The sequence below is a fragment of the Oncorhynchus mykiss genome, unplaced genomic scaffold (genome assembly GCF_013265735.2).
Source record: "Oncorhynchus mykiss isolate Arlee unplaced genomic scaffold, USDA_OmykA_1.1 un_scaffold_289, whole genome shotgun sequence".
Taxonomy (NCBI): Eukaryota; Metazoa; Chordata; class Actinopteri; order Salmoniformes; family Salmonidae; genus Oncorhynchus; species Oncorhynchus mykiss.
In genome coordinates, this window is record NW_023493741.1 from 52,372 (window position 1) to 78,925 (window position 26,554).

The window sequence follows — 26,554 nt, forward strand, 5'->3', positions numbered from 1 at the left end:
ATCTCCTGTATACTATGACCTGTATCTCCTGTCTGTATAATATGACCTGTATCTCCTGTATAATATGACCTGTATCTCCTGTATACTATGACCTGTATCTCCTGTATAATATGACCTGTATCTCCTGTATAATATGACCTGTATCTCGTGTATAATATGACCTGTATCTCCTGTATAATATGACCTGTATCTCCTGTACAATATGACCTGTATCTCCTCTATAATATGACCTGTATCTCCTGTCTGTATAATATGACCTGTTTCTCCTGTCTGTATAATATGATCTGTATCTCCTGGATAATATGACCTGTATCTCCTGTCTGTATAAGATGACCTGTATCTCCTGTATAATATGACCTGTATCTCCTGTATACTATGACCTGTATCTCCTATATTATCTGACCTGTATCTCCTGTATAATATGACCTGTATCTCTTGTATAATATGACCTGTATCTCCTGTATAATATGACCTGTATCTCCTGTCTGTATAATATGACCTGTATCTCCTGTATAATATGACCTGTATCTCCTGTCTGTATAATATGACCTGTATATCCTGTATAATATGACCTGTATCTCCTGTATAATATGACCTGTATCTCCTGTATAATATGACCTGTATCTCCTGTATAATATGACCTGTATCTCCTGTCTGTATAATATGACCTGTATCTCCTGTATACTATGACCTGTATCTCCTATATACTATGACCTGTATCTCCTGTATAATATGACCTGTATCTCCTGTATAATATGACCTGTATCTCCTGTCTGTATATTATGACCTGTATCTCCTGTCTGTATAATATGACCTGTATCTCCTCTATAATATGACTTGTATCTCCTGTCTGTATAATATGACCTGTATCTCCTGTATAATATGACCTGTATCTACTGTCTGTATAATATGACCTGTATCTCCTGTATAATATGACCTGTATCTCCTGTCTGTATAATATGACCTGTATCTCCTGTATACTATGACCTGTATCTCCTGTATAATATGACCTGTATCTCCTGTATAATATGACCTGTATCTCCTGTCTGTATAATATGACCTGTTTCTCGTGTATAATATGACCTGTATCTCCTGTATACTATGACCTGTATCTCCTATATTATATGACCTGTATCGCCTGTATAATATGATCTGTATCTCCTGTATAATATGACCTGTATCTCCTATATTATATGACCTGTATCTCCGGTCTGTATAATATGACCTGTATCTCCTGTATAATATGACCTGTATCTCCTGTATAATATGACCTGTATCTCCTGTCTGTATAATATGACCTGTATCTCCTGTATCATATGACCTGTATCTCCTGTCTGTATAATATGACCTGTATCTCCTGTATAATATGACCTGTATCTCCTGTATACTATGACCTGTATCTCCTATATTATATGACCTGTATCTCCTGTATAATATGACCTGTATCTCCTGTATACTATGACCTGTATCTCCTGTATAATATGACCTGTATCTCCTGTATAATATGACCTGTATCTCCTGTCTGTATAATATGACCTGTATCTCCTGTCTGTATAATATGACCTGTATCTCCTGTATAATATGACCTGCATCTCTTGTATAATATGACCTGTATCTCCTGTATAATATGACCTGTATCTCCTGTATAATATGACCTGTATCTCCTGTATACTATGACCTGTATCTCCTATATTATATGACCTGTATCGCCTGTATAATATGATCTGTATCTCCTGTATAATATGACCTGTATCTCCTATATTATATGACTCTATCTCCGGTCTGTATAATATGACCTGTATCTCCTGTATAATATGACCTGTATCTCCTGTATAATATGACCTGTATCTCCTGTCTGTATAATATGACCTGTATCTCCTATATCATATGACCTGTATCTCCTGTCTGTATAATATGACCTGTATCTCCTGTATAATATGACCTGTATCTCCTGTATACTATGACCTGTATCTCCTATATTATATGACCTGTATCTCCTGTATAATATGACCTGTATCTCCTGTATACTATGACCTGTATCTCCTGTATACTATGACCTGTATCTCCTGTATAATATGACCTGTATGTCCTGTATAATATGACCTGTATCTCCTGTATAGTATGACCTGTATCTCCTGTATAATATGACCTGTTTCTCCTGTCTGTATCTCCTGTATAATATGACCTGTATCTCCTGTATAATATGACCTGTATCTCCTGTATAATATGACCTGTATCTCCTGTATAATATGACCTGTATCTCCTGTATAATATGACCTGTATCTCCTGTATAATATGACCTGTATCTCCTATATTATATGACCTGTATCTCCTGTATACTATGACCTGTATCTCCTGTATAATATGACCTGTATCTCCTGTGTAATATGACCTGTATCTCCTGTATAATATGACCTGTATCTCCCGTCTGTATAATATGACCTGTATCTCCTGTCTGTATAATATGACCTGTATCTCCTGTATAATATGACCTGTATCTTCTGTATAATATGACCTGTATCTCCTGTACAATATGACCTGTATCTCCTCTATAATATGACCTGTATCTCCTGTCTGTATAATATGACCTGTTTCTCCTGCCTGTATAATATGATCTGTATCTCCTGGATAATATGACCTGTATCTCCTGTCTGTATAATATGACCTGTATCTCCTGTCTGTATAATATGACCTGTTTCTCCTGTCTGTATAATATGATCTGTATCTCCTGGATAATATGACCTGTATCTCCTGTCTGTATAATATGACCTGTATCTCCTGTATAATATGACCTGTATCTCCTGTATACTATGACCTGTATCTCCTATATTATCTGACCTGTATCTCCTGTATAATATGACCTGTATCTATTGTATAATATGACCTGTATCTCCTGTATAATATGACCTGTATCTCCTGTCTGTATAATATGACCTGTATCTCCTGTATAATATGACCTGTATCTCCTGTCTGTATAATATGACCTGTATATCCTGTATAATATGACCTGTATCTCCTGTATAATATGACCTGTATCTCCTGTATAATATGACCTGTATCTCCTGTATACTATGACCTGTATCTCCTATATTATCTGACCTGTATCTCCTGTATAATATGACCTGTATCTCTTGTATAATATGACCTGTATCTCCTGTATAATATGACCTGTATCTCCTGTCTGTATAATATGACCTGTATCTCCTGTATAATATGACCTGTATCTCCTGTCTGTATAATATGACCTGTATCTCCTGTATAATATGACCTGTATCTCCCGTCTGTATAATATGACCTGTATCTCCTGTATACTATGACCTGTATCTCCTATATTATCTGACCTGTATCTCCTGTATAATATGACCTGTATCTCCTGTATAATATGACCTGTATCTCCTGTATAATATGACCTGTATCTCCTGTACAATATGACCTGTATCTCCTCTATAATATGACCTGTATCTCCTGTCTGTATAATATGACCTGTTTCTCCTGTCTGTATAATATGATCTGTATCTCCTGGATAATATGACCTGTATCTCCTGTCTGTATAATATGACCTGTATCTCCTGTATAATATGACCTGTATCTCCTGTATACTATGACCTGTATCTCCTATATTATCTGACCTGTATCTCCTGTATAATATGACCTGTATCTATTGTATAATATTACCTGTATCTCCTGTATAATATGACCTGTATCTCCTGTCTGTATAATATGACCTGTATCTCCTGTATAATATGACCTGTATCTCCTGTCTGTATAATATGACCTGTATATCCTGTATAATATGACCTGTATCTCCTGTATAATATGACCTGTATCTCCTGTATAATATGACCTGTATCTCCTGTATACTATGACCTGTATCTCCTATATTATCTGACCTGTATCTCCTGTATAATATGACCTGTATCTCTTGTATAATATGACCTGTATCTCCTGTATAATATGACCTGTATCTCCTGTCTGTATAATATGACCTGTATCTCCTGTATAATATGACCTGTATCTCCTGTCTGTATAATATGACCTGTATCTCCTGTATAATATGACCTGTATCTCCTGTATAATATGACCTGTATCTCGTGTATAATATGACCTGTATCTCCTGTATAATATGACCTGTATCTCCTGTACAATATGACCTGTATCTCCTGTATAATATGACCTGTATCTCCTGTATAATATGACCTGTATCTCCTGTATACTATGACCTGTATCTCCTGTATAATATGACCTGTATCTCCTGTATAATATGACCTGTATCTCCTGTATAATATGACCTGTATCTCCTATATTATATGACCTGTATCTCCTGTATACTATGACCTGTATCTCCTGTATAATATGACCTGTATCTCCTGTGTAATATGACCTGTATCTCCTGTATAATATGACCTGTATCTCCCGTCTGTATAATATGACCTGTATCTCCTGTCTGTATAATATGACCTGTATCTCCTGTATAATATGACCTGTATCTTCTGTATAATATGACCTGTATCTCCTGTACAATATGACCTGTATCTCCTCTATACTATGACCTGTATCTCCTGTCTGTATAATATGACCTGTTTCTCCTGCCTGTATAATATGATCTGTATCTCCTGGATAATATGACCTGTATCTCCTGTCTGTATAATATGACCTGTATCTCCTGTCTGTATAATATGACCTGTTTCTCCTGTCTGTATAATATGATCTGTATCTCCTGGATAATATGACCTGTATCTCCTGTCTGTATAATATGACCTGTATCTCCTGTATAATATGACCTGTATCTCCTGTATACTATGACCTGTATCTCCTATATTATCTGACCTGTATCTCCTGTATAATATGACCTGTATCTATTGTATAATATGACCTGTATCTCCTGTATAATATGACCTGTATCTCCTGTCTGTATAATATGACCTGTATCTCCTGTATAATATGACCTGTATCTCCTGTCTGTATAATATGACCTGTATATCCTGTATAATATGACCTGTATCTCCTGTATAATATGACCTGTATCTCCTGTATAATATGACCTGTATCTCCTGTATACTATGACCTGTATCTCCTATATTATCTGACCTGTATCTCCTGTATAATATGACCTGTATCTCTTGTATAATATGACCTGTATCTCCTGTATAATATGACCTGTATCTCCTGTCTGTATAATATGACCTGTATCTCCTGTATAATATGACCTGTATCTCCTGTCTGTATAATATGACCTGTATCTCCTGTATAATATGACCTGTATCTCCCGTCTGTATAATATGACCTGTATCTCCTGTATACTATGACCTGTATCTCCTATATTATCTGACCTGTATCTCCTGTATAATATGACCTGTATCTCCTGTATAATATGACCTGTATCTCCTGTATAATATGACCTGTATCTCCTGTACAATATGACCTGTATCTCCTCTATAATATGACCTGTATCTCCTGTCTGTATAATATGACCTGTTTCTCCTGTCTGTATAATATGATCTGTATCTCCTGGATAATATGACCTGTATCTCCTGTCTGTATAATATGACCTGTATCTCCTGTATAATATGACCTGTATCTCCTGTATACTATGACCTGTATCTCCTATATTATCTGACCTGTATCTCCTGTATAATATGACCTGTATCTATTGTATAATATTACCTGTATCTCCTGTATAATATGACCTGTATCTCCTGTCTGTATAATATGACCTGTATCTCCTGTATAATATGACCTGTATCTCCTGTCTGTATAATATGACCTGTATATCCTGTATAATATGACCTGTATCTCCTGTATAATATGACCTGTATCTCCTGTATAATATGACCTGTATCTCCTGTATACTATGACCTGTATCTCCTATATTATCTGACCTGTATCTCCTGTATAATATGACCTGTATCTCTTGTATAATATGACCTGTATCTCCTGTATAATATGACCTGTATCTCCTGTCTGTATAATATGACCTGTATCTCCTGTATAATATGACCTGTATCTCCTGTCTGTATAATATGACCTGTATCTCCTGTATAATATGACCTGTATCTCCTGTATAATATGACCTGTATCTCGTGTATAATATGACCTGTATCTCCTGTATAATATGACCTGTATCTCCTGTACAATATGACCTGTATCTCCTGTATAATATGACCTGTATCTCCTGTATAATATGACCTGTATCTCCTGTATACTATGACCTGTATCTCCTATATTATCTGACCTGTATCTCCTGTATAATATGACCTGTATCTCCTGTCTGTATAATATGACCTGTATATCCTGTATAATATGACCTGTATCTCCTGTATAATATGACCTGTATCTCCTGTATAATATGACCTGTATCTCCTGTATACTATGACCTGTATCTCCTATATTATCTGACCTGTATCTCCTGTATAATATGACCTGTATCTCTTGTATAATATGACCTGTATCTCCTGTATAATATGACCTGTATCTCCTGTCTGTATAATATGACCTGTATCTCCTGTATAATATGACCTGTATCTCCTGTCTGTATAATATGACCTGTATCTCCTGTATAATATGACCTGTATCTCCCGTCTGTATAATATGACCTGTATCTCCTGTATACTATGACCTGTATCTCCTATATTATCTGACCTGTATCTCCTGTATAATATGACCTGTATCTCCTGTATAATATGACCTGTATCTCCTGTATAATATGACCTGTATCTCCTGTACAATATGACCTGTATCTCCTCTATAATATGACCTGTATCTCCTGTCTGTATAATATGACCTGTTTCTCCTGTCTGTATAATAGGATCTGTATCTCCTGGATAATATGACCTGTATCTCCTGTCTGTATAATATGACCTGTATCTCCTGTATAATATGACCTGTATCTCCTGTATACTATGACCTGTATCTCCTATATTATCTGACCTGTATCTCCTGTATAATATGACCTGTATCTATTGTATAATATGACCTGTATCTCCTGTATAATATGACCTGTATCTCCTGTCTGTATAATATGACCTGTATCTCCTGTATAATATGACCTGTATCTCCTGTCTGTATAATATGACCTGTATATCCTGTATAATATGACCTGTATCTCCTGTATAATATGACCTGTATCTCCTGTATAATATGACCTGTATCTCCTGTATACTATGACCTGTATCTCCTATATTATCTGACCTGTATCTCCTGTATAATATGACCTGTATCTCTTGTATAATATGACCTGTATCTCCTGTATAATATGACCTGTATCTCCTGTCTGTATAATATGACCTGTATCTCCTGTATAATATGACCTGTATCTCCTGTCTGTATAATATGACCTGTATCTCCTGTATAATATGACCTGTATCTCCTGTATAATATGACCTGTATCTCCTGTATAATATGACCTGTATCTCCTGTATAATATGACCTGTATCTCCTGTCTGTATAATATGACCTGTATCTCCTGTATACTATGACCTGTATCTCCTGTATACTATGACCTGTATCTCCTGTATAATATGACCTGTATCTCCTGTCTGTATATTATGACCTGTATCTCCTGTCTGTATAATATGACCTGTATCTCCTCTATAATATGACCTGTATCTCCTGTCTGTATATTATGACCTGTATCTCCTGTCTGTATAATATGACCTGTATCTCCTCTATAATATGACCTGTATCTCCTGTCTGTATAATATGACCTGTATCTCCTGTATAATATGACCTGTATCTACTGTCTGTATAATATGACCTGTATCTCCTGTATAATATGACCTGTATCTCCTGTATAATATGACCTGTATCTCCTGTATACTATGACCTGTATCTCCTGTCTGTATAATATGACCTGTATCTCCTGTATAATATGACCTGTATCTCCTGTATACTATGACCTGTATCTCCTGTATAATATGACCTGTATCTCCTGTATAATATGACCTGTATCTCGTGTATAATATGACCTGTATCTCCTGTATAATATGACCTGTATCTCCTGTACAATATGACCTGTATCTCCTCTATAATATGACCTGTATCTCCTGTCTGTATAATATGACCTGTTTCTCCTGTCTGTATAATATGATCTGTATCTCCTGGATAATATGACCTGTATCTCCTGTCTGTATAATATGACCTGTATCTCCTGTATAATATGACCTGTATCTCCTGTATACTATGACCTGTATCTCCTATATTATCTGACCTGTATCTCCTGTATAATATGACCTGTATCTCTTGTATAATATGACCTGTATCTCCTGTATAATATGACCTGTATCTCCTGTCTGTATAATATGACCTGTATCTCCTGTATAATATGACCTGTATCTCCTGTCTGTATAATATGACCTGTATATCCTGTATAATATGACCTGTATCTCCTGTATAATATGACCTGTATCTCCTGTATAATATGACCTGTATCTCCTGTATAATATGACCTGTATCTCCTATCTGTATAATATGACCTGTATCTCCTGTATACTATGACCTGTATCTCCTATATACTATGACCTGTATCTCCTGTATAATATGACCTGTATCTCCTGTATAATATGACCTGTATCTCCTGTCTGTATATTATGACCTGTATCTCCTGTCTGTATAATATGACCTGTATCTCCTCTATAATATGACCTGTATCTCCTGTCTGTATAATATGACCTGGATCTCCTGTATAATATGACCTGTATCTACTGTCTGTATAATATGACCTGTATCTCCTGTATAATATGACCTGTATCTCCTGTATAATATGACCTGTATCTCCTGTCTGTATAATATGACCTGTATCTCCTGTATACTATGACCTGTATCTCCTGTATAATATGACCTGTATCTCCTGTATAATATGACCTGTATCTCCTGTCTGTATAATATGACCTGTTTCTCGTGTATAATATGACCTGTATCTCCTGTATACTATGACCTGTATCTCCTATATTATATGACCTGTATCGCCTGTATAATATGATCTGTATCTCCTGTATAATATGACCTGTATCTCCTATATTATATGACCTGTATCTCCGGTCTGTATAATATGACCTGTATCTCCTGTATAATATGACCTGTATCTCCTGTATAATATGACCTGTATCTCCTGTCTGTATAATATGACCTGTATCTCCTGTATCATATGACCTGTATCTCCTGTCTGTATAATATGACCTGTATCTCCTGTATAATATGACCTGTATCTCCTGTATAATATGACCTGTATCTCCTGTATAATATGACCTGTATCTCCTGTCTGTATAATATGACCTGTATCTCCTGTCTGTATAATATGACCTGTATCTCCTGTATAATATGACCTGCATCTCTTGTATAATATGACCTGTATCTCCTGTATAATATGACCTGTATCTCCTGTATAATATGACCTGTATCTCCTGTATAATATGAACTGTATCTCGTGTCTGTATAATATGACCTGTATCTCCTGTCTGTATAATATGACCTGTATCTCCTATATTATATGACCTGTATCTCCTGTATAATATGACCTGTATCTCCTGTATAATATGACCTGTATCTCCTGTATAGTATGACCTGTATCTCCTGTATAATATGACCTGTTTCTCCTGTCTGTATAATATGACCTGTATCTCCTGTATAATATGACCTGTATCTCCTGTATAATATGACCTGTATCTCCTGTATAATATGACCTGTATCTCCTGTATAATATGACCTGTATCTCCTGTATAATATGACCTGTATCTCCTGTATAATATGACCTGTATCTCCTATATTATATGACCTGTATCTCCTGTATACTATGACCTGTATCTCCTGTATAATATGACCTGTATCTCCTGTACAATATGACCTGTATCTCCTCTATAATATGACCTGTATCTCCTGTCTGTATAATATGACCTGTTTCTCCTGTCTGTATAATATGATCTGTATCTCCTGGATAATATGACCTGTATCTCCTGTCTGTATAATATGACCTGTATCTCCTGTATAATATGACCTGTATCTCCTGTATACTATGACCTGTATCTCCTATATTATCTGACCTGTATCTCCTGTATAATATGACCTGTATCTATTGTATAATATGACCTGTATCTCCTGTATAATATGACCTGTATCTCCTGTCTGTATAATATGACCTGTATCTCCTGTATAATATGACCTGTATCTCCTGTCTGTATAATATGACCTGTATATCCTGTATATTATGACCTGTATCTCCTGTATAATATGACCTGTATCTCCTGTATAATATGACCTGTATCTCCTGTATACTATGACCTGTATCTCCTATATTATCTGACCTGTATCTCCTGTATAATATGACCTGTATCTCTTGTATAATATGACCTGTATCTCCTGTATAATATGACCTGTATCTCCTGTCTGTATAATATGACCTGTATCTCCTGTATAATATGACCTGTATCTCCTGTCTGTATAATATGACCTGTATCTCCTGTATAATATGACCTGTATCTCCTGTATAATATGACCTGTATCTCCTGTATAATATGACCTGTATCTCCTGTATAATATGACCTGTATCTCCTGTCTGTATAATATGACCTGTATCTCCTGTATACTATGACCTGTATCTCCTGTATACTATGACCTGTATCTCCTGTATAATATGACCTGTATCTCCTGTATAATATGACCTGTATCTCCTGTCTGTATATTATGACCTGTATCTCCTGTCTGTATAATATGACCTGTATCTCCTCTATAATATGACCTGTATCTCCTGTCTGTATAATATGACCTGTATCTCCTGTATAATATGACCTGTATCTACTGTCTGTATAATATGACCTGTATCTCCTGTATAATATGACCTGTATCTCCTGTATAATATGACCTGTATCTCCTGTCTGTATAATATGACCTGTATCTCCTGTATACTATGACCTGTATCTCCTGTATAATATGACCTGTATCTCCTGTATAATATGACCTGTATCTCCTGTATAATATGACCTGTATCTCCTGTATACTATGACCTGTATCTCCTATATTATCTGACCTGTATCTCCTGTATAATATGACCTGTATCTATTGTATAATATGACCTGTATCTCCTGTATAATATGACCTGTATCTCCTGTCTGTATAATATGACCTGTATCTCCTGTATAATATGACCTGTATCTCCTGTCTGTATAATATGACCTGTATATCCTGTATATTATGACCTGTATCTCCTGTATAATATGACCTGTATCTCCTGTATAATATGACCTGTATCTCCTGTATACTATGACCTGTATCTCCTATATTATCTGACCTGTATCTCCTGTATAATATGACCTGTATCTCTTGTATAATATGACCTGTATATCCTGTATAATATGACCTGTATCTCCTGTCTGTATAATATGACCTGTATCTCCTGTATAATATGACCTGTATCTCCTGTCTGTATAATATGACCTGTATCTCCTGTATAATATGACCTGTATCTCCTGTATAATATGACCTGTATCTCCTGTATAATATGACCTGTATCTCCTCTATAATATGACCTGTATCTCCTCTATAATATGACCTGTATCTCCTGTCTGTATAATATGACCTGTTCCTCCTGTCTGTATAATATGATCTGTATCTCCTGGATAATATGACCTGTATCTCCTGTCTGTATAATATGACCTGTATCTCCTGTATAATATGACCTGTATCTCCTGTATACTATGACCTGTATCTCCTATATTATCTGACCTGTATCTCCTGTATAATATGACCTGTATCTCTTGTATAATATGACCTGTATCTCCTGTATAATATGACCTGTATCTCCTGTCTGTATAATATGACCTGTATCTCCTGTATAATATGACCTGTATCTCCTGTCTGTATAATATGACCTGTATATCCTGTATAATATGACCTGTATCTCCTGTATAATATGACCTGTATCTCCTGTATAATATGACCTGTATCTCCTGTATAATATGACCTGTATCTCCTGTATAATATGACCTGTATCTCCTGTCTGTATAATATGACCTGTATCTCCTGTATACTATGACCTGTATCTCCTATATAATATGACCTGTATCTCCTGTATAATATGACCTGTATCTCCTGTATAATATGACCTGTATCTCCTGTCTGTATATTATGACCTGTATCTCCTGTCTGTATAATATGACCTGTATCTCCTCTATAATATGACCTGTATCTCCTGTCTGTATAATATGACCTGTATCTCCTGTATAATATGACCTGTATCTACTGTCTGTATAATATGACCTGTATCTCCTGTATAATATGACCTGTATCTCCTGTATAATATGACCTGTATCTCCTGTCTGTATAATATGACCTGTATCTCCTGTATACTATGACCTGTATCTCCTGTATAATATGACCTGTATCTCCTGTATAATATGACCTGTATCTCCTGTCTGTATAATATGACCTGTTTCTCGTGTATAATATGACCTGTATCTCCTGTATACTATGACCTGTATCTCCTATATTATATGACCTGTATCGCCTGTATAATATGATCTGTATCTCCTGTATAATATGACCTGTATCTCCTATATTATATGACCTGTATCTCCGGTCTGTATAATATGACCTGTATCTCCTGTATAATATGACCTGTATCTCCTGTATAATATGACCTGTATCTCCTGTCTGTATAATATGACCTGTATCTCCTGTATCATATGACCTGTATCTCCTGTCTGTATAATATGACCTGTATCTCCTGTATAATATGACCTGTATCTCCTGTATACTATGACCTGTATCTCCTATATTATATGACCTGTATCTCCTGTATAATATGACCTGTATCTCCTGTATACTATGACCTGTATCTCCTGTATAATATGACCTGTATCTCCTGTATAATATGACCTGTATCTCCTGTATAATATGACCTGTATCTCCTGTCTGTATAATATGACCTGTATCTCCTGTCTGTATAATATGACCTGTATCTCCTGTATAATATGACCTGCATCTCTTGTATAATATGACCTGTATCTCCTGTATAATATGACCTGTATCTCCTGTATAATATGACCTGTATCTCCTGTATAATATGACCTGTATCTCCTGTCTGTATAATATGACCTGTATCTCCTGTCTGTATAATGTGACCTGTATCTCCTATATTATATGACCTGTATCTCCTGTATAATATGACCTGTATCTCCTGTATAATATGACCTGTATCTCCTGTATAGTATGACCTGTATCTCCTGTATAGTATGACCTGTATCTCCTGTATAATATGACCTGTTTCTCCTGTCTGTATAATATGACCTGTATATCCTGTATAATATGACCTGTATCTCCTGTATGATATGACCTGTATCTCCTGTATAATATGACCTGTATCTCCTGTCTGTATAATATGACCTGTATCTCCTGTCTGTATAATATGACCTGTATCTCCTGTATAATATGACCTGTATCTCCTGTATAATATGACCTGTATCTCCTGTATAATATGACCTGTATCTCCTGTATAATATGACCTGTATCTCCTGTATAATATGACCTGTATCTCCTGTATAATATGACCTGTATCTCCTATATTATATGACCTGTATCTCCTGTATACTATGACCTGTATCTCCTGTATAATATGACCTGTATCTCCTGTGTAATATGACCTGTATCTCCTGTCTGTATAATATGACCTGTATCTCCTGTCTGTATAATATGACCTGTATCTCCTGTATAATATGACCTGTATCTCCTGTATAATATGACCTGTATCTCCTGTACAATATGACCTGTATCTCCTCTATAATATGACCTGTATCTCCTGTCTGTATAATATGACCTGTTTCTCCTGTCTGTATAATATGATCTGTATCTCCTGGATAATATGACCTGTATCTCCTGTCTGTATAATATGACCTGTATCTCCTGTATAATATGACCTGTATCTCCTGTATACTATGACCTGTATCTCCTATATTATCTGACCTGTATCTCCTGTATAATATGACCTGTATCTATTGTATAATATGACCTGTATCTCCTGTATAATATGACCTGTATCTCCTGTCTGTATAATATGACCTGTATCTCCTGTATAATATGACCTGTATCTCCTGTCTGTATAATATGACCTGTATATCCTGTATAATATGACCTGTATCTCCTGTATAATATGACCTGTATCTCCTGTATAATATGACCTGTATCTCCTGCATAATATGACCTGTATCTCCTGTCTGTATAATATGACCTGTATCTCCTGTATACTATGACCTGTATCTCCTGTATACTATGACCTGTATCTCCTGTATAATATGACCTGTATCTCCTGTATAATATGACCTGTATCTCCTGTCTGTATATTATGACCTGTATCTCCTGTCTGTATAATATGACCTGTATCTCCTCTATAATATGACCTGTATCTCCTGTCTGTATAATATGACCTCTATCTCCTGTATAATATGACCTGTATCTACTGTCTGTATAATATGACCTGTATCTCCTGTATAATATGACCTGTATCTCCTGTATAATATGACCTGTATCTCCTGTCTGTATAATATGACCTGTATCTCCTGTATACTATGACCTGTATCTCCTGTATAATATGACCTGTATCTCCTGTATAATATGACCTGTATCTCCTGTCTGTATAATATGACCTGTTTCTCATGTATAATATGACCTGTATCTCCTGTATACTATGACCTGTATCTCCTATATTATATGACCTGTATCGCCTGTATAATATGATCTGTATCTCCTGTATAATATGACCTGTATCTCCTATATTATATGACCTGTATCTCCGGTCTGTATAATATGACCTGTATCTCCTGTATAATATGACCTGTATCTCCTGTATAATATGACCTGTATCTCCTGTCTGTATAATATGACCTGTATCTCCTGTATCATATGACCTGTATCTCCTGTCTGTATAATATGACCTGTATCTCCTGTATAATATGACCTGTATCTCCTGTATACTATGACCTGTATCTCCTATATTATATGACCTGTATCTCCTGTATAATATGACCTGTATCTCCTGTATACTATGACCTGTATCTCCTGTATAATATGACCTGTATCTCCTGTATAATATGACCTGTATCTCCTGTATAATATGACCTGTATCTCCTGTCTGTATAATATGACCTGTATCTCCTGTCTGTATAATATGACCTGTATCTCCTGTATAATATGACCTGCATCTCTTGTATAATATGACCTGTATCTCCTGTATAATATGACCTGTATCTCCTGTATAATATGACCTGTATCTCCTGTATAATATGACCTGTATCTCCTGTCTGTATAATATGACCCTTATCTCCTGTCTGTATAATATGACCTGTATCTCCTATATTATATGACCTGTATCTCCTGTATAATATGACCTGTATCTCTTGTATAATATGACCTGTATCTCCTGTATAGTATGACCTGTATCTCCTGTATAATATGACCTGTTTCTCCTGTCTGTAAAATATGACCTGTATCTCCTGTATAATATGACCTGTATCTCCTGTATAATATGACCTGTATCTCCTGTATAATATGACCTGTATCTCCTGTATAATATGACCTGTATCTCCTGTATAATATGACCTGTATCTCCTATATTATATGACCTGTATCTCCTGTATACTATGACCTGTATCTCCTGTATAATATGACCTGTATCTCCTGTGTAATATGACCTGTATCTCCTGTATAATATGACCTGTATCTCCTGTCTGTATAATATGACCTGTATCTCCTGTCTGTATAATATGACCTGTATCTCCTGTATAATATGACCTGTATCTCCTGTATAATATGACCTGTATCTCCTGTATAATTTGGCCTGTATCTCCTGTATAATATGACCTGTATCTCCTGTATAATATGACCTGTATCTCCTGTCTGTATACTATGACCTGTATCTCCTGTCTGTATAATATGACCTGTATCTCCTGTATAATATGACCTGTATCATCTGTCTGTATACTATGACCTGTATCTCCTGTATAATATGACCTGTATCTCCTGTCTGTATAATATGACCTGTATCTCCTTTATAATATGACCTGTATCTCCTGTCTGTATAATATGACCTGTATCTCCTGTATAATATGACCTGTATCTCCTGTCTGTATAATATGACCTGTATCTCCTGTATCATATGACCTGTATCTCCTATATTATATGACCTGTATCTCCTGTCTGTATAATATGACCTGTATCTCCTGTCTGTATAATATGACCTGTATCTTCTGTATAATATGACCTGTATCTCCTATATTATATGACCTGTATCTCCTGTATAATATGACCTGTATCTCCTGTATAATATGACCTGTATCTCCTGTATAGTATGACCTGTATCTCCTGTATAATATGACCTGTATCTCCTCTATAATATGACCTGTATCTCCTGTATACAATGACCTGTATCTCCTGTATAATATGACCTGTATCTCCTGTATAATATGACCTGTATCTCCTATATTATATGACCTGTATCTCCTGTATAATATGACCTGTATCTCCTGTCTGTATAATATGACCTGTATCTCCTGTATAATATGACCTGTATCTCCTGTATAATATGACCTGTATCTCCTGTTTGTATAATATGACCTGTATCTCCTGTCTGTATAATATGACCTGTATCTCCTGTATAATATGACCTGTATCTCCTGTATAATATGACCTGTATCTCCTGTATAATTTGGCCTGTATCTCCTGTATAATATGACCTGTATCTCCTGTATAATATGACCTGTATCTCCTGTATAATATGACCTGTATCTCCTGTCTGTATAATATGACCTGTATCTCCTGTATAATATGACCTGTATCTCCTGTCTGTATAATATGACCTGTATCTCCTGTCTAATATGACCTGTATCTCCTGTCTGTATAATATGACCTGTATCTCCTGTATAATATGACCTGTATCTCCTGTATAATATGACCTGTATCTCCTGTATAATATGACCTGTATCTCCTGTATACTATGACCTGTATCTCCTGTATAATATGACCTGTATCTCCTCTATAATATGACCTGTATCTCCTGTATACTATGACCTGTATCTCCTGTATAATATGACCAGTATCTCCTGTCTGTATAATATGACCTGTATCTCCTGTATAATATGACCTGTATCTCCTGTCTGTATAATATGACCTGTATCTCCTGTATAATATGACCTGTATCTCCTGTATAATATGACCTGTATCTCCTGTATAATATGACCTGTATCTCCTGTCTGTATAATATGACCTGTATCTCCTGTATACTATGACCTGTATCTCCTGTATAATATGACCTGTATCTCCTGTATACTATGACCTGTATCTCCTGTATAATATGACCTATATCTCCTGTATAATATGACCTGTATCTCCTGTCTGTATATTATGACCTGTATCTCCTGTCTGTATAATATGACCTGTATCTCCTGTATAATATGACCTGTATCTCCTGTATAATATGACCTGTATCTCCTGTCTGTATAATATGACCTGTATCTCCTGTATACTCTGACCTGTATCTCCTGTATAATATGACCTGTATCTCCTGTATAATATGACCTGTATCTCCTGTCTGTATAATATGACCTGTTTCTCGTGTTTAATATGACCTGTATCTCCTGTATACTATGACCTGTATCTCCTACATTATATGACCTGTATCTCCTATATTATATGACCTGTATCGCCTGTATAATATGATCTGTATCTCCTGTATAATATGACCTGTATCTCCTATATTATGACCTGTATCTCCTGTCTGTATAATATGACCTGTATCTCCTGTATAATATGACCTGTATCTCCTGTATAATATGACCTGTATCTCCTGTCTGTATAATATGACCTGTATCTCCTGTATAATATGACCTGTATCTCCTGTCTGTATAATATGACCTGTATCTCCTGTATAATATGACCTGTATCTCCTGTATACTATGACCTGTATCTCCTATATTATATGACCTGTATCTCCTGTATAATATGACCTGTATCTCCTGTATAATATGACCTGTATCTCCTGTATAAAATGACCTGTATCTCCTGTATAATATGACCTGTGTCTCCTGTATAATATGACCTGTATCTCCTGTCTGTATAATATGACCTGTATCTCCTGTCTGTATAATATAACCTGTATCTCCTGTATAATATGACCTATATCTCCTGTATAATATGACCTGTATCTCCTGTATAATATGACCTGTATCTCCTGTATAATATGACCTGTATCTCCTGTATAATATGACCTGTATCTCCTGTATAATATGACCTGTATCTCCTGTCTAATATGACCTGTATCTCCTGTCTGTATAATATGACCTGTATCTCCTGTATAATATGACCTGTATCTCCTGTATAATATGACCTGTATCTCCTGTATAATATGACCTGTATCTCCTGTATACTATGACCTGTATCTCCTGTATAATATGACCTGTATCTCCTCTATAATATGACCTGTATCTCCTGTATACTATGACCTGTATCTCCTGTATAATATGACCTGTATCTCCTGTATAATATGACCTGTATCTCCTATATTATATGACCTGTATCTCCTGTATACTATGACCTGTATCTCCTGTATAATATGACCTGTATCTCCTGTATAATATGACCTGTATCTCCTGTATAATATGAACTGTATCTCCTGTCTGTATAATATGACCTGTATCTCCTGTCTGTATAATATGACCTGTATCTCCTGTATAATATGACCTGTATCTCCTGTATAATATGACCTGTATCTCCTGTATAATTTGGCCTGTATCTCCTGTATAATATGACCTGTATCTCCTGTATAATATGACCTGTATCTCCTGTCTGTATACTATGACCTGTATCTCCTGTCTGTATAATATGACCTGTATCTCCTGTATAATATGACCTGTATCATCTGTCTGTATACTATGACCTGTATCTCCTGTATAAAATGACCTGTATCTCCTGTCTGTATAATATGACCTGTATCTCCTGTATAATATGACCTGTATCTCCTGTCTGTATAATATGACCTGTATCTCCTGTCTGTATAATATGACCTGTATCTCCTGTATAATATGACCTGTATCTCCTGTCTGTATAATATGACCTGTATCTCCTGTATAATATGACCTGTATCTCCTATATTATATGACCTGTATCTCCTGTCTGTATAATATGACCTGTATCTCCTGTCTGTATAATATGACCTGTATCTCCTGTATAATATGACCTGTATCTCCTATATTATATGACCTGTATCTCCTGTATAATATGACCTGTATCTCCTGTATACTATGACCTGTATCTCCTGTATAATATGACCTGTATCTCCTCTATAATATGACCTGTATCTCCTGTATATATGACCTGTATCTCCTGTATAATATGACCTGTATCTCCTGTATAATATGACCTGTATCTCCTATATTATATGACCTGTATCTCCTGTATACTATGACCTGTATCTCCTGTATAATATGACCTGTATCTCCTGTATAATATGACCTGTATCTCCTGTATAATATGACCTGTATCTCCTGTCTGTATAATATGACCTGTATCTCCTGGTTAATATGACCGGTATCTCCTGTATAATATGACCTGTATCTCCTGTATAATTTGGCCTGTATCTCCTGTATAATATGACCTGTATCTCCTGTATAATATGACCTGTATCTCCTGTATAATATGACCTGTGTCTCCTGTATAATATGATCTGTATTTCCTGTATAATATGACCTCTATTTCCTGTCTGTATAATATGACCTGTATCTCCTGTATAATATGACCTGTATCTCAGATATTATACCAACTGAGGCTCCATCTCTAAACTCTGACCTGTGACCTCTAACCTCTTCCCAGGGGATCAATCATGAGGTGAAGGTTTCATCAAAGATCATTCAATTGTCTGCCCCCACCACTGCCCCCACCACCATCACCCCTGCCCCCACCACCATCACCCCTGCCCCCACCACCATCACCCCTGCCCCCACCACCATCACCCCTGCCATACCCCGTACTGACCAGTACCTTGGACCAGAAGAATGTCTGGATCAGAAGTACACACGTCTGTCCTGCCATCGGGTCTTCTGTCCCCCATGGATGCGATGTATGGAGGGAAGGTAATGATCGTGTGTGCGTGCGTGTGTGCGTGCGTGTGCGTGTGTGTGTGTGTGTGTGTGTGTCACCAGGTGTGTGTGTGTGTCACCAGGTGTGTGTGTCTGTCTGTCACCAGGTGTGTGTGTGTCACCAGGTGTGTGTGTGTGTGTCACCAGGTGTGTGTGTCTGTCTGTCACCAGGTGTGTGTGTCTGTCTGTCACCAGGTGTGTGTGTAAGCTGCCCTACCTGTGTCCGAAGGACGGCATGGCTCAGGTGTGTGTGTCTGTCTGTCACCAGGTGTGTGTGTCTGTCACCAGGTGTGTGTGTCTGTCTGTCACCAGGTGTGTGTGTCTGTCTGTCACCAGGTGTGTGTGTAAGCTGCCCTACCTGTGTCCGAAGGATGGCATGGCTCAGGTGTGTGTGTCTGTCTGTCACCAGGTGTGTGTGTCTGTCTGTCACCAGGTGTGTGTGTAAGCTGCCCTACCTGTGTCCGAAGGATGGCATGGCTCAGGTGTGTGTGTGTGTCACCAGGTGTGTGTGTTTGTCTGTCACCAGGTGTGTGTGTCTGTCTGTCATCAGGTGTGTGTGTAAGCTGCCCTACCTGTGTCCGAAGGATGGCATGGCTCAGGTGTGTGTGTCTGTCTGTCACCAGGTGTGTGTGTAAGCTGCCCTACCTGTGTCCGAAGGATGGCATGGCTCAGGTGTGTGTGTCTGTCTGTCACCAGGTGTGTGTGTCTGTCTGTCACCTTGTGTGTGTGTAAGCTGCCCTACCTGTGTCCGAAGGACGGCATGGCTCAGGCGTGTGTCTGTCTGTCACCAGGTGTGTGTGTAAGCTGCCCTACCTGTGTCCGAAGGACGGCATGGCTCAGGTGTGTGTGTCTGTCTGTCACCAGGTGTGTGTGTAAGCTGCCCTACCTGTGTTCGAAGGATGGCATGGCTCAGATGTGTGTGTCTGTCACCAGGTGTGTGTGTAAGCTGCCCTACCTGTGTCCGAAGGACGGCATGGCTCAGGTGTGTGTGTCTGTCTGTCACCAGGTGTGTGTGTAAGCTGCCCTACCTGTGTCCGAAGGACGGCATGGCTCAGGTGTGTGTGTCTGTCTGTCACCAGGTGTGTGTGTAAGCTGCCCTACCTGTGTTCGAAGGATGGCATGGCTCAGATGTGTGTGTCTGTCACCAGGTGTGTGTGTAAGCTGCCCTACCTGTGTCCGAAGGATGGCATGGCTCAGGTGTGTGTGTCTGTCTGTCACCAGGTGTGTGTGTAAGCTGCCCTACCTGTGTCCGAAGGACGGCATGGCTCAGGTGTGTGGGCACGATGGAAGGACCTATCTGTCTTACTGCCAGGCTATGGCTGTCTCCTGTCGGAGTAAACAACCAATCATGTCACACTTTGGAGGAGGGGGCTGCTCTAAAGGTAACTAACACATTTAGACACACCCACAGACAGGCATGGAGATAGACAGGGAGACAGACAGACATGGAGACAGACAGACAGACAAACAGGAAGACAGACAGGGAGACAGACAGGGAGACAGACAGACATGGAGACAGACAGACAGGGAGACAGACAGACAGGGAGACAGACAGGAAGACAGACAGGGAGACAGACAGGGAGACAGACATGGAGACAGACAGACAGACAGACAGGGAAACAGACAGGGAGACAGACATGGAGACAGACAGACATGGAGACAGACAGACACGGAGACAGACAGACAGTGAGACAGACAGGGAGACAGACATGGAGACAGACAGACATGGAGACAGACAGACATGGAGACAGACAGACACGGAGACAGACAGACACGGAGACAGACAGACAGACAGGGAGACAGACATGGAGACAGACAGACATGGAGCCAGACAGACACAGAGACAGACAAACAGGTAGACAGACAGGGAGACAGACAGGAAGACAGACAGACAGGGAGACAGACAGGGAGACAGACAGACAGGGAGACAGACAGACATGGAGACAGGGAGACAGGGAGACAGACAGGGAGACAGACAGGGAGACAGACAGGGAGACAAACAGGGAGACAGACATGGAGACAGACAGACATGGAGACAGACAGGGAGACAGACAGGGAGACAGACAGGGAGACAAACAGGGAGACAGACAGGGAGACAGACAGGGAGACAGACATGAAGACAGACAGGGAGACAGACATGGAGACAGTCAGACACGGAGACAGACAGACACGGAGACAGACAGACACGGAGACAGACATGGAGACAGACTGACATGGAGACAGACAGACACAGAGACAGACAGACAGGGAGACAGACAGACAGGGAGACAGACAGACAGGGAGACAGACAGACATGGAGACAGACAGGGAGACAGACAGGGAGACAAACAGGGAGACAAACAGGGAGACAGACATGGAGACAGACAGGGAGACAGGCAGACAGACAGGGAAACAGACAGACAGGGATACAGACATGGAGACAGACAGACAGACATGGAGACAGACAGAGAGAGAGACAGAGAGACAGAGAGACAGACAGGGAGACAGACAGAGAGATAGACAGAGATCGAGAGACAGAGAGACAGACAGACCAAAATACAGTATCAAGGCCCAGACCAGTGTGGTCAGGATGGAAAATGAGTAATCTTGTTATATTTTAATGTCGCCCCCTCCCTCCAGACAGTATCAAGGCCCAGACCAGTATGATCAGGATGGAAAATTAGTAATCTTGTTATATTTTAATGTCGCCCCCTCCCTCCAGACAGTATCAAGGCCCAGACCAGTATAGATGAGGAGACCGGTGTGGTCAGTATTGTGTTACCCATTCAAGGGAAGCTGCTAGTGTGTGGAGTCGGAGGAAGAGGAGGATCCAACTGGAACATGGCTGCGGCTAACGTAGCCTGTTATGAGAAGAGTCCGTGGTAAGAACACACACACACACACACACACACACACACACACACACACACACACACACAGAAACACAGAAACACACACACACACACACACACACACACCGGCACACACACACTGCTTATTACATATTTTGTGTGTGTGTGTGTGTGTGTGTGTGTGTGTGTGTGTGTGTGTGAGTGTGTGTGTGTGTGTGTGTGTGTGTGTGTGTGTGTGTGTGTGTGTGTGTGTGTGTGTGTGTGTGTGTGTGTGTGTGTGTGTGTGTGTGTGTCTCTAGGGGAGCGAAGGAGGCCAGCTCGGTGCTGTATAAAACCATAAAGGACCCCGATGCAAACCACTGTGTCAGCATCCTCTGTCAAGGATACGAGAACAGCCTCACCGAGTGTTCCTTCTCCGGCAGAACTCCTCTCGGCCGCGACGACAAGGTCGCCACGGCAACCTGTTACCACAAACCCAAAGGTCTTGACTGTGACCCTTAACCATTTTGATTGATCCAATTGATTGATTCCTGTCTCCAATTGGTTGTCTTTTGACTGAGTGTGGCTCCCCATTGTTCACCCAGAGGGGTCGGCGTGTGAGTTCAGGTGCGTCAACGACAAGTGTGTGTCGTTGGAACAGACGTGTGACGGAGTGGACCACTGCGGAGACAGGAGTGATGAGATGTGCTGCACAGGTACGTAACATACACACACACACAGACACACACACACACACACACACACACACACACACACACACACACACACACACACACACACACACTGAACCACATTTCCCACTCTGTGATGTGTGTGTAACCCTCTATCTGTGTGTGTGTGTGTGTGTGTGTGTGTGTGTGTGTGTGTGTGTGTGTGTGTGTGTGTGTGTGTGTGTGTGTGTGTGTGTGTGTGTGTGTGTGTCAGCCTGCAGAGGGGACTCTGCGTTCTGGTGTAAGTCAGGAGTGTGCTTGTCCAAAGAGGCTGTAGAGGACGGTATAATGGACTGTCTGGGAGGAGAGGACGAGATGAGCAAACACATCACTAAACCTGGTGGGTTTAGACGCACACACACACACACATTTGCACACACACACACACATTCGCACACACACACACACACACATTCGCGCACACACATTCGCACACACATTTGCACACACACACACACACACACACACACACACACACACACACACACACACACACACACACACACACACACACACACACATTCGCACACACACACACATTCGCACACACATTCGCACACACACACACACACACACACACACACACACACACACACACACACACACACACACACACACACACACACATTCGCACACACATTCGCACACACACACACACACACACACACACACACACACACACACACACACACACACACACACACACACACACACAGGAAGACAGAGTCTCCTAATGTATTTCTCCTGTTTCCACATTAGTTGGCCGCCGTGGATCACATGGTAAGAACCTAACTATATACAGTATGGACTCTTTCAAGTTTTTTAAACATTTTTTAACTATTTTCTACACTGTAGAATAATAGTGAAGACATGAAAACTATGAAATAACACATATGAAATCATGCAGTAACCAAAAAAGTGTTAAACAAATCAAAATAGATTTTATATTTGAGATTCTTCAAAGTTGCCACCCTTTGCACACTCTTGGCATTCTCTCAACCAACTTCACCTGGAATGTTTTCCAACAGTCTTGAAGGAGTTCCCACATATGCTGAGCACTTGTTGGCTGCTTTTCCTTCACTCTGCAGTCCAACTCATTCCAAACCACCTCAATTGGGTTGAAGTCGGGGATTGTGGAGGCCAGGTTATCTGATACAGCACTCTATCACTCTCCTTCTTGGTCAAATAGTCCTTACACAGCCTGGAGGTGTGTTGGGTCATTGTCCTGTTGAAAAACAAATGATAGTCCCACTAAGCGCAAACCAGATGGGATGGTGTATCGCTGCAGAATGCTGTGGTATCCATGCTGGTTAAGTGTGCCTTATCAGTGTCACCATCACACCTCCTCCTCCGTGCTTAACTTTTAACAAGGCCTGTTAATTGAAATGCATTCCAGGTGACTACCTTGTGAAGCTGGTTGAGAGAATGCCAAGAGAATGCAAAGCTGTCATCAAGGCAAAGGGTGGCTACTTTGAAAAAATCTCAAAAATATTTGTATTTGTATAACACTTTTTTATATATAGACAGTTGAAGTCGGAAGTTTACATACACCTTAACCAAATACATTTAAACTCAGTTTTTCACAATTCCTGACATTTAATCTGGGTAAAAATTCCCTGTCTTAGGTCAGTTAGGATTACCACTTTATTTTAAGAATGTGAAATGTCAGAATAATAGTAGAGATAATTATTTATTTCAGCTTTTATTTCTTTCATCACATTCCCAGTGGGTCAGACGTTTACATTCACTCAATTAGTATTTGGTAGCATTGCCTTTAAATTGTTTAACTTGGGTCAAGAATTTCAAGTAGCCTTCCACAAGCTTCCCACAATAAGTTGGATGAATTTTGGCCCATTTCTCCTGACAGAGCTGGTGTAACTGAGTCAGGTTTGTACACCTCCTTGCTCGAACATGCTATTTCAGTTCTGCTCACAAATGTTCTATAGGATTGAGGTCAGGGTTTTGTGATGGCCACTCCAGTACCTTGACTTTGTTGTCCTTAAGCCATTTTGCCACAATTTTGGAAGTATGCTTGGGGTCATTGTCCATTTGGAAGACCCATTTGTGACCAAGCTTTAACTTCCCGACTGATGTCTTGAGATGTTGCTTCAATATATCCACATAATTTCCTGCCTCATGAAGCCATCTATTTTGTGAAGCGCACCAGTCCCTCCTGCAGCAAAGTACCCCCACAACATGATGCTGCCACCCCTGTGCTTCACGGTTGGGATGGTGTTCTTCGGCTTGCAAGCCTCCCCTTTTTTCCACCAAACATAACGATGGTCATTATGGCCAAACAGTTCTATTTTTGTTTCATCAGACCAGAGGACATTTCTCCAAAAAGTACGATCTTTGTCCCCATGTGCAGTTGCAAACTGTAGTCTGGCTTTTTTAATGGCAGTTTTGGATCAGTGGCTTCTTGCTGAGCGCCCTTTCAGGTTGTGTCGATGTAGGACTCGTTTTACTGTGCATATAGATACTTTTGTACCTGTTTCCTCCAGCATCTTCACAAGGTCCTTTGCTGTTGTTCGGGGATTGATTTGCACTTTTCGCACCAAAGTACGTTCATCTCTAGGAGACCTTCCTGAGTGGTATGACGGCTGCGTGGTCCCATGATGTTTATACTTGCATACTATTGTTTGTACAGATGAACACGATACCTTCAGGCATTTGGAAACTGCTCCCAAGAATGAACCAGACTTGTGAAGGTCTACAATTTTTTTTCTGAATTCTTGGCTGATTTCTTTTGACTTTCCCATGATGTCAAACAAAGAGTCAATGAGTCAAAGGTAGACCGTGAAATACATCCCCAGGTACACCTCAAATTGACTCAAAGGATGTCAATTAGCCTATCATAAGCTTCTAAAGCCATGACATCATTTTCTGGAATTTTCCAAGCTGTTTA

General features: G+C 39.0%; 1 protein-coding gene and 1 long non-coding RNA gene across 6 annotated transcripts in view; one reads left to right on the top strand and one right to left on the bottom strand.

The window, feature by feature from the left end:
- Nucleotides 1-26,554, top strand: part of cfi (complement factor I) — a 55,431-nt gene that overhangs the window by 10,495 nt on the left and 18,382 nt on the right. For 4 of the 5 annotated variants that reach the window (XR_005042245.1, XM_036973669.1, XM_036973667.1 and 1 more), the window contains exons 2-8: nucleotides 19,843-20,102; nucleotides 21,330-21,490; nucleotides 22,810-22,969; nucleotides 23,239-23,420; nucleotides 23,524-23,634; nucleotides 23,864-23,989; nucleotides 24,406-24,429. Coding sequence is in view for 4 of the 5 variants with exons in the window: in XM_036973669.1 (XP_036829564.1) it covers nucleotides 19,843-20,102; nucleotides 21,330-21,490; nucleotides 22,810-22,969; nucleotides 23,239-23,420; nucleotides 23,524-23,634; nucleotides 23,864-23,989; nucleotides 24,406-24,429 (1,024 nt within the window). In the remaining variant the exon portion in view is untranslated. The remainder of the gene's footprint in view (nucleotides 1-19,842; nucleotides 20,103-21,329; nucleotides 21,491-22,809; nucleotides 22,970-23,238; nucleotides 23,421-23,523; nucleotides 23,635-23,863; nucleotides 23,990-24,405; nucleotides 24,430-26,554) is intronic. The other variant, XM_036973670.1, reaches the window with a different exon arrangement.
- Nucleotides 17,295-18,028, bottom strand: LOC118949073. The gene is made up of 3 exons (XR_005042246.1): nucleotides 17,959-18,028; nucleotides 17,650-17,672; nucleotides 17,295-17,311 (listed from the first exon to the last, which is right to left on the bottom strand). It is a non-coding gene; the product is annotated as an uncharacterized LOC118949073 (long non-coding RNA).